Below are 10546 nucleotides of genomic sequence, written 5' to 3' on the forward strand. Positions count from 1 at the left end.
CTTGTTCCCAGCGGAAATTCGCCGGAACACTCAGTTTTTGTAACTTCCAAGTTTCATATACTTGTATAATTGATTCATCAACGATCTTTTGTGGGCAATTTTATTGGCAGTCAAGAGTTGCCTTCTACTTGGAAAATAGTGATGTTATGCTATTCATAATCTACCAATTACCTCGATTACTGGAAGTTTAAAAAGCTAGTGATAAAAACCACAATTCAAATTTTCTTAACAATTTAATCGTTAGGTTTCTAGCTCTAGCATGCGGTAGAAAAACCTATTTTGTATATTTCTGTGTGAGAAATAAATAAAGAATTGACATTGTTGGATGCTATGAAATGGAATTTTATCCGCCGATAAACCGTCCTATATATAGTATAAACGAATATATTGCATTCCATTCCCGTACAGAATTTAAAAAAAGCCTACTAAAACAGAAACATATGCTGTCATACAAATTGGGCGTCGAAATGTTTTTGCCACAGAAATCTGACTTAAATTCGACTGCTTAAGAGAGGTACAAATTTCCTGCTGGGTAGACAAAATCGAGAGTAAGCTTAACTTGTGTCTCATTTTGCTCTCTTGTTGTTATTGTCGCATTTATGTAGCTGCTTCATATAGTGACAGCTTTTATTAAGCGGCGCGTGGCTGATAAAACAAGTTTGTTACTTGCGTTGAAGTCTTTCGATTTATGCTGCAAGCTCTATCACAGCATGCAGCGACAACATACTTTGTGATTTCCACATAACCGATCATGACTTTTTCTAGCACACACACTAGTCAAAGCTGTAAATGACTCATTTTTGTCGTTATTGCACTAAAATTGCGGCAACAAGCCTATGGGCAGAGAATTTACATGCGAGCTGACAGCAAAGTGTTCACAAGTTATTGTACTTTGTTGCTCTTTGTATTCAACTTGTCGCTAAGAAGCCATTGCGCAAGGTTGCAGTTGTAAGTGTTGTTGTTTCTTTAGTTAATGTGGCAGATCTGCAATGTTTCACCTTTGATTCGTTTACTAAGCGTTTTATTAGAAAACTCCACATGCAAAACCCAAATGTAAATTTCTTTTAAAAATAACACACAGGCATTAACATTGAAAGTGGAAAAAACTACACTGACGTGGGGATTAAAATATGACTATACCTATTCATGAGCATATATGCATTCTAACATGCGATTGAAGTACTTTCCCATTAAACCAAAAGAAAATTCCAAAGCGGCAGTTCATCTATCCCTACATTTCTAAGAAATATTTTTACATTTGTGTCTTAATCATATTACATTACTCCTATTATTCGAGCAACTGCACCAGTTGGTTGGGTTTTCTGAGCAGGCTCTTTGTGGATCAAAAATCCATTATATTTCGATCACAAAGGTATCGCTGACATGAAGATACATACCCAAGAGACTTCCTATTTGAAGTACATATGTAACCAGAGATAAATGGCAACTAGCTTACACAATGATCGGAAAATTGAGTTGAGAAACAAGTTCTAATCGAATGTTGCGTGTGCCCTATTCGTAAAAAACCTTCAATTACACTCAAAAAAAATTTGCCAAAAATATATTTTGTTGTACATACATGAATAAAATTATATTTATTTTAATTAATAAAACAAATCATATGCAACTCAAACGTCCACCCGAAGCTATGTACCCTTCACAACAACACCACTTCATTACCCATTTAGTTATGTATGGGCGCGAACTATAAACATTTAAATTTCTCTAATATATTCTTTTCAATTAAAAATCATTTGTACTTTTTGTTACATTTGGTTATCCATGGTCACCATTCGAAATCCTTGAGTGATGCAAAACCACCATTCAGTGAAGTGTGTAGAAAGTAATTCTATCTCGGCTTTAGGTGAACATGCAAACCAAATTTGTGAAGCTCATTTACTTGTCTAAACCTTTGTGTTTTTGTACAGACGAATGTTAAAACTAGCATGGTTATTTCCTTAGCTGGGTTCCGTTTAAGCCATTAACCCTTACAATCTTTGGCAATTGAGTATAAATATATATAAAAAAATATATATATATATGTATGAATAAACCAAAGACAATTGTTCTTGAACGCTGATTCTATTTAAGAAAACTTGCCAATGCTCCGGTCTTGTGTTCAATCATTTTTAAAAGTGGATGCAATATTATCATGAGAATATTATAAAACGGGCATCCAACTGACCTTTATGTTTTGCTTCACAACATTTAAATAAAACTGCGCACTTTGCCTAATGATGCAATAACAACCAATGAATTTAAGCTTATTGCGTGCAATTGATTGCACAACTTAAACTCGTTTAATTAAAGTCACTTTTCAACTTACGGTAACCTAGGTTCTCATATTTTCCTACTGGCATTTCAAAACAAAAGTATTTTCAAAATGATAGCTAGTACTTGGGTTTTCAGTTTGAATGAGGAATTCACCAACAATTTTTACTAATCACATTATGTTTATACTATATGTGTGTGCACAAATCTGAAATGGAAACTCAATGTTGCTTTTTATTTGGCAACAAACCCATGGCAAGCTGATAAGTAAAATCTACAAATAACCAGTCTCCATGGAATGCTTTAAATGTTTGAAAAACAATAGCATTAAGTGCCCTTAAAATGTGTGGTGTATGCTGATAAGCCACTTTATATACATACATATGTACACATACTATGCATGTACATACTTACAAAGGTATACATATGAATGGAGCAAATGTTTGTATATAAACCTTACTGTAAAAAGATATGTATATTGGTACGAAATGTGAATAGCTGGTGGTGTTTGGTAGCTTAGTGGCTCCTCAACACTTTTTAATAAATGTGTCTGGCCTTTATAGGATATTAAAAACCAATTTTTATTGTTGTCCATTAAGGCTATCAATTCCCCTGGAATGTGAACAGCTGGTCTCGAAAAACAGCAATACTTATAAAATTTGACTTTTTCATAAGCGATTTAGTGGACCAAAGCTTAAACACATTGTCAATGGAAAATTATTGAAAAGTCATTAAGTACGCGCGTTCATTTTCAGTTTTCAATATTCAACAGCTTAATCATCTGTCGAAATCACAGTAATGCTATTTGATTGCGAAAGTTCAAATGGGCTATCATTTGTTCTGATGTTGATGCAAAATATGATGCCCTCGTATATACATACGAGTAGAGTATATACTTACTAATAGCACACACACACAAGCTCGATGACAAAACAAATAGCACGCTACGAGCGGTAAGGGTAGTATTGAAAATGTGAGATTAAACTGTAAACTCTTAACAAAGCTGATAAATACTGAACACACTTGAGCAGAGTTCAATAACTTGACTTTATTCGCTTCGCTGATGTTAATATACATACATACATACATAGTATATTAAATACGTATGTATGTACATACGCACAAACATACATAGATGAGTATCAAAACAAATATGTGTGCCATCGCCATCTCAGTACGCATGTACATATGTCTAGTATGTATGAATATATAGTCCCGCTTGAGCAGATAATGCATCTAAATATACCAACCTACATACTCGTATATATGTACGGGCACTTGCTTAAAAGTATCTACTATAAAAATCGCAAAAAAAAAAAAAACAAGGAAATAAAGGGCAACGAGACAGCTGCTGGAATAATATTTAAGAGTATATATACATCTGTTTATACGTATGTATGTTCTGGTATATGGAAATAGCGCACCTTAAATACACAAAGAGAAATTCTGAGTGGTCATACTTTGTAAATTTCTACATTCATATATGTAATTACTTATGTTAATTAGTTGGTAATTATAAACGAAAAAAAATGTATATGTACATATGTAAGTAAACGATCTTTAACATTTAATATTGTTTGAAATATCTTACAATTTAGTTCGTTCGAATCGGAATGACTAGTAAAAGTAATGTTTTAACTAATTAGTATTGCTGAACGACAAAAACAATTTCCCCAACGTGTGGGGGCGTCCTTGGATATTATTTCAACCTCCTTTCTTAGATTCGAATACTTTATTATAATTACTGTGTACAATATTTTTACTTATGTCAACAGACTATAAATTGGCATCTTTACAAATTAATAAAATTAAATAATATGCTATAAATATTTTACGACATTCTTACAGTAGAATTTTTCTCAGTGTCCATCTGCGTGTCTGACAAACGGATCAAGTTTTTTTTTTCCTCATTCTATTAGATTCACTTTTGCAGATCGCGGGTGTGCGATCAGTAGCCATTGGCACAAATAAGTATCATAAGTAAGTTCTATTCCATGCATGGATACAATTTATATGCTCATAATAAAAATTTCGAGAGCGTTTGTGTTCTTGTTGCTGATACGTAGAAGACAAGAGATCCCGATACGTCAACAGCAACAACAAGAAAAACAACAAGTCTGTGAACGCCAGAGTCAGAGTCAGTCCGTAATCAGCAATTGTAGGGGAATGTTGTTGTTATTGCCTGTCGTTCGTTGTGTTATCAGCCGCGACAGCGCTGGCCTGCTGGCTACTAGTGTATTATAACTTGTTTCGTCAGACAGAACGTTGCACGGGCAACAGTACGGAACAAATTCTGCACTCGTACTTGCGAATACACCAAAAATAGTGTCCAGTGAGTGCCTCAAAAAAGATAGAAATCAATTGGGCGAGGTTATACAAATTTTAAAGAATAGCAAATGCCTCAATTCTGACCATAACGCAGTGCCTAGAAATATGAAGCTGAAGTCGATCGTGTAATAGAAATCGGAAAAGCTATCCAGCAGAAAACAAAAACAAAGGCTGGAGACAACAACAACCGACACGGAAAACCAGCTCGTGTGCTCAAATCAAAACAACAACGAATGCGGGCGATTGACAGAACAAGAAAAAACGCACGGCAACAAAACAAAGAAGCTCCACACAAAGAATACGTCGCAAAACAAAACAAAACGCAAGACCGAAGGAGGGACAAGTATCTCTCAGATACAAAACAAGTGTTAGTGTTGTGCTGCACCTTAAAAAATTAAAATGAGAAAATAGATTAACAGAACTTAACTGCAAATGTATTTTATAAAGCGTGAAATCGAAAAACATAAATATTAATTTGGAAAGACCAAATGTTTGTGCTCTCAGAACGCAGCAAAAGTAACAGCAACAGGCAAATACAACTAAAGTAAACAGTGAGAGCGAGAGCATGTGAGTGAGCAAGTGCCAGTGCACTGTTGTCTGTTCCATTCCCATATCGTTCACATTGCAACAGCTGTGCGGAGAGTTTAATGTCTTCAACGCCTTTGGGAGCAGGCGCCGCATCTTCTTGTACTGTCGCTGTTATCGTTATCAGTCAATGGCTATTTTTTGCGTCGCTAACTAGATTAAATTTGAAAATACAAACCAAAATAATTATTCGCCGTCGCGACCTTATTCTCTAAATTCCTATTCCTCCCACCCATGCCGCAGCATGTGTTGTTCCAGTCGTATAGCATATTAAGAACTAAACAAGAGTGCAGTTTCTCCTGCTCCCTCTCTTCATAACTTTCAAAAATTAAAAGGCAGAAGGTGTCAGAGAAGTAAAACCTGAAATTCTTCGAATTTTGTCCACATGTAAATTCCATCTTGCTGTGGCAACTTTAGCATAAAACTTTATAGACGTTAATGTGAGATGTGCTTATGTTTTCCGGCAGTTATTGTATCATTTTAATTGAACCCATTTGTCGATAATGGATAGACATTTGGTATGCGAGTTAAATTTAACAGAATTAATACTACTCGTATACTTTCGAAAACATAATCGATTCGGTTTTAAGTCGCAATTTCACACTGCTTAGGCATTTTCTATGTGGAGAGTGTAATCTAAGTAGTTCACTTACCACATAATCATCGAATCGCAGTTCATTCGCACTGATAAGCACGCTCAAGATCAGACCAAGAGCCCGTTCGCCTTTATTAAATAAGTATTTGAATAAAAATGTATACATACTATATGTCTGTAAACTAAAGTAAATCTAAATTATGTGTTTCCTTTTAATTCAATGTTGTTGACCCCATTTTCTGTTGATGTCAAACAAATTTAGCAAAAATTCAAAATTGATTACCCCTTAGTTGCTAATTCAGAAATATTTTTAAGAATGTAGTCTTCATTTTTTCCACTACTTATACGTTAATATGTATGTTTATATGTATATACTAATTTATGTACTCAAGCTCCACTGATAAGGCCAGCTATCAGCCTGTACTTTGGTTCCAGCAGCACGCGTAGCTTGTGAAAATTAAAAATCGAAGCTTAGTTAGTATACGAATCATTATAAGCCTGCATGGTTGACAGGAGGTCCGACTTCGACGCGTCTGTAAATAAATTAAAAATATTATCAGAGAATACGTATGTATGTACCTTGTATCGGCATTACTGGAAGCTAAAAATACTATTCTAATTATGTGTTTATGTGTATTAGATATTTTGCTCTGATCTCTAAAACAGCAAAAATATTTATTAAAATGAAAATTATTAAATTAAATATTATGCAATCATTATAGACAGGGATAAATTAATTCATTTCTTGATGAGTTTTTTTATTTAAAAATAAATCGTTTAAATCTTACCATTTTGTTACATGTCTTCTCAGTGCAATCAAGTAACAAGAAGTCCTGAGCTGTGTTATCCCCGTACCCCTTCTCACATAATGTCACATCAAATGTCCAATGGAGCCGGGCAACTCCAAGAGGTGTCTGCGCGCGATGAAACCAAACTAGATCTCAAAGTACAAAACAAATCGAACACACTCAACTCGCAGCACAGCATACGTGTCTTCAACAGCAGTCCCAATAGTCCAGAGAAGATGACGGTTTACCAAATGGTATTGGATGCCCTGGGCTGGCGAAATCAGACGAAAAAGCGTGATCTTACGTCCAAGGACTTGGGTGCTCTCATACGTAAGCGACCAGATGAAGTACTTTTATTGTTGACCTGTTGTTGATCCATTCTCATGCTTAACAGTGCTGGGCTTTATGTTTCTCCTTTTTGTGATTAGTGTAACCGGTTTCTTTGTGATGTGGTTCACAGAGTTCTACAACAATACTATGCTAGAGGTGAGCAGGTGAGCCATAATATGAAAATGTATACCGATATTAAAATAGAGCATTTACGCTTTACTTATAGAACCTTATACTTGCGGAACACTCCGACACAGCAAACAGTTGGTTAAATCCCGACCCCAAATATGACACATTACTGAAGGCACACATTTTCAACTATACCAACATAGACGACTATCTCGCGGGTCGGGTCGACAAAATACATGTAGAAGACTTGGGACCACTCACTTATCAAGAGCATACTGTTAAAGTCAACGTATCATTTAACAATAATCACACAGTTACCTTTAGGGTAAGTTTTAAATTATAACAAATTTGTATATAAAAGAAAATATTAGAGTCACATCGTTGGCAAATAATCAGTAATCAAAGTTACAACTTGTTGGAAACAGAAATGCCCATAAATTGTAAATACTTGATTTAGATGGAAGGCTAAGTTCTATTCTTAATAACAAGCATACCATTTTATCATATATTATTGCATCGATGCAGGATCACAAGTCCTACAAATTTCTGCCGGAAAAATCATCGATTCGAGAAGAGGATATTCTCATGGTACCCAATGTCCCCCTTCTAAGTGCTGCTGTGCACGTGAAACGTATGGCTGCAATTAAACGGGTGATGGCAACATTAATGATCCATAATTATAGGGAGCCCTTGTTTAAAAAACTTTCTGCAGAAGAGCTACTCTGGGGTTATCCGGACAAAATTGTGCGCCTCGAGTCGCTTGGCTTTGGCAAAACTCATTTCGGGCTTTTGATGAATGTAAGAATGGGATTTTTCTTATCAAATTGTGTGTAAGAATATGATTTTATTTGATCTTGCAGCGAAACGGGACCAGTGTAGATTCAGTGCAGTTAAACACTGGCGAGGACGACATCGGAAAGTTCAGCATCATCACTCAGTTCAACGGAATGCCTCAATTGGACTACTGGGAGGGGGGAGAGTGTAATCGGATTGATGGTTCGGAGCCATCAATGTTTTCACCTAACTTACTGGCAGATCGCAGTGACGTGAATGTTTTCCTGCAAGTACTATGCCGCAAGGTACCTTTACATTTCGAAAAAGAAGAGACCATCCTGAACAACATCTCGGTGCTTCGCTATCGCACCCCACTCGACGTATTTTCGCATCCATCTGAGAATCCGGCAAATCAATGCTACTGCCAGAATACGGATCGCTGTTTTGCAAGCGGTGTCATCAATGCCACCAAGTGCTACAACGATGCACCCATCTTTCCCTCCTTCCCACACTTTTTCTCCGGTGACCCAGTGTGGTACGAGGACTTTGAAGGTATTAAGCCAGAAGCCGAGCTTCATCAGACCTATGCCGACATTCATCCCCGGTTTGGTTTTCCTATTAGTGGTGCCTCACGCATACAAATCAATATTATGGTTGATCAGACACCGCTCTTAAGAAGTAAGTTGGCCAGTAATAATATTTTGTAGTCACTTCCCATCAAAAAAAAATGTCTATGCAACGATCCCTTACGATTTATAATTTTCTCTAAAGTGAAAGTAAAAGTTAAAGTAACATTTTATAAAAAAGTGAAAACTAATAATAGCCTTTTAAATTTATTTTCAGATCAAGCGAACCGATTCAAAAACGGCACAATATTACCATTGATTTGGATAGAAATAACGTCGGGCGATTTTAGCGAAGAGGTACTAAGCCTTTTATATAAAAGCACATACGGACTGGACGCTATTCAACTTGCTTTAAAGTATGGCACATTGCTGGTCTGTTTGACGTCCTTCAGCATAATTGTGGCGAGCGTTTACTATTTAAATAGCAAACGTGAGGAAGAGAGGATTGAACAGAACAAACCTATTGCAGAGCTCGAGGCGCTCAATGGGGGAGTGGTGCGGCACGTTGAGGTATATGAGTGTGGCGGGCATGCGAAGTGAAGGATGCAACAAGTGCCATTAGAATTTAGAATTAGTCAGAGGGGTATACATAAGTGGGAGGGAAACAATGCAAGTTGGGCTTGCATGAACATAAATGAGATTTTCGAATTATTCACTAAAAAGTGAAAGACATTAGCTTAAAAAGTCAATCAGTTACCTTTAGATTTATAAATAGCTATTGATTTGTATATATGTATAATAGACCAACAAATGTTAAATAAACAATTAAGTACAAAGACTTTCATACAATTTAAGATTTTTTATTACATAGTTTCTAGGCGAAAACGTAAAATGAGTCTATAATTAAGTCAATCAATATATTTTCATAAATATATAATGTGTTTCGTTAAAAGAATTGACTTAGGCAAGCTATAAAATAACGTTTCGATAACTATTTAAATATTGTGGTGGCAATTTTGGAGATGGGACTTTGTAATTCGACCCGGCGTCAAAGCGAATATGTATTCGATAAGCTACGTGACTGGGGATAAAATTGAAGTACTCGTTACACAGCATCGCCTAGAAAAGGGTTAGTTTATTTAAATCTTTGGACTAACATATTTTGATTTGTTACACTTAAATAATCTCTTACTTTTTTTTAAACATACTTATTAGTCGCAAAAGCTGTAATCTGCAAGTAATAATAATTAGATGTTTGTGCTTAATGAATTTGTTATACAGACAGACAAATCGTAATCATTAACAAATAATTTAATAAAGAAAAGTTAACGTACTTATCACATTCGACAAACAACCCAACAAATTAAATTGGAAATTAAATTGGAAGGAGCATCGATTCTTTGTCGATACATTGAAAGTACAATATATCGAAAAACATCGATGCATTAAGTTGAAATATCGTCGATGCTCGGTGTATCGAAGCACAAATGCTCTGACTGAGCGACTGTAAAGACGTACGTCAATTTTGAGCGGTGTTATTGTGCATCGATGTGAGTGTTGTGTGTTTGTATATGTGCAAAAGTAAAGAAGTGCAGCTGTCGCTTAAAACAAATAAAACACACCATTTCAACAAAAAAAACAGTGCAACTTCATTTTAACATGAGCACCAAATGCGTGTCAAGCAATAAATGAAAACAAAAATTACACCGCTTGGCTGCAAGCAAAAGAGCGAGAATACAAAGCGCAGTGTGAAATAATTTCAACGCCCAAAAGGCGCCGCCGGCCTGTCGTCGTCGTTGCCGCTTGTTGAAACAAAATTGAAATTAAATACCTGTATATCGATGTAAAATGTGGAATTAGCAAAAACGCAGCGCTGGCCGACTTGGTTAAAGAGCGTATATAAATATTAAATGAATGTTTAAACGAATATTATGCAGTGTGTTCGTGTGTGTTTTTGTATTTGTATGGGGCAGAAACAGAACAACAGCCAACAGGAGAAAAAGAAGAACGATGGCCGCGCAGCATTTTGCTGACGTACCTGCTCCGCAATTAGAGTAACCATGTAGGAAAAATAAGCCATAGTTTGGAGTAGCGCCGAAAATGTTTCGGCTTAAAAATGCAAACTGGTTACTTTAATTGCCAAACAGCTACGTAACGCTATTTTATGTTGAACGCTCTAA

The 10546-nt window shown here is 35.9% G+C and overlaps 1 protein-coding gene across 5 annotated transcripts; it reads left to right on the forward strand.

Annotated features, from left to right (window-relative positions):
- The first annotated feature begins 4482 nt into the window (after positions 1–4482).
- LOC115634784 (scavenger receptor class B member 1) lies at positions 4483–9215 on the forward strand. 5 transcript variants are annotated; one of them, XM_030532690.1, is made up of 7 exons: positions 4483–4603; positions 6591–6897; positions 6962–7053; positions 7124–7351; positions 7552–7824; positions 7887–8478; positions 8644–9215. In XM_030532690.1, exons 2-7 carry the CDS (start codon positions 6648–6650, stop codon positions 8964–8966), a joined length of 1758 nt encoding a protein of 585 aa, XP_030388550.1. In that variant the 5' UTR covers positions 4483–4603; positions 6591–6647; the 3' UTR covers positions 8967–9215. The 5 variants fall into 5 exon arrangements, with proteins under 5 accessions (XP_030388550.1, XP_030388548.1, XP_030388549.1 ...); XM_030532688.1 differs by having other exon boundaries at positions 4527–5166; XM_030532689.1 differs by having other exon boundaries at positions 4527–4966.
- The last annotated feature ends 1331 nt before the right edge of the window (positions 9216–10546 follow it).

This window comes from Scaptodrosophila lebanonensis, unplaced genomic scaffold (genome assembly GCF_003285725.1).
Source record: "Scaptodrosophila lebanonensis strain 11010-0011.00,11010-0021.00 unplaced genomic scaffold, SlebRS2 tig00000001-arrow-pilon, whole genome shotgun sequence".
In the NCBI taxonomy this organism is placed as follows: domain Eukaryota; kingdom Metazoa; phylum Arthropoda; class Insecta; order Diptera; family Drosophilidae; genus Scaptodrosophila; species Scaptodrosophila lebanonensis.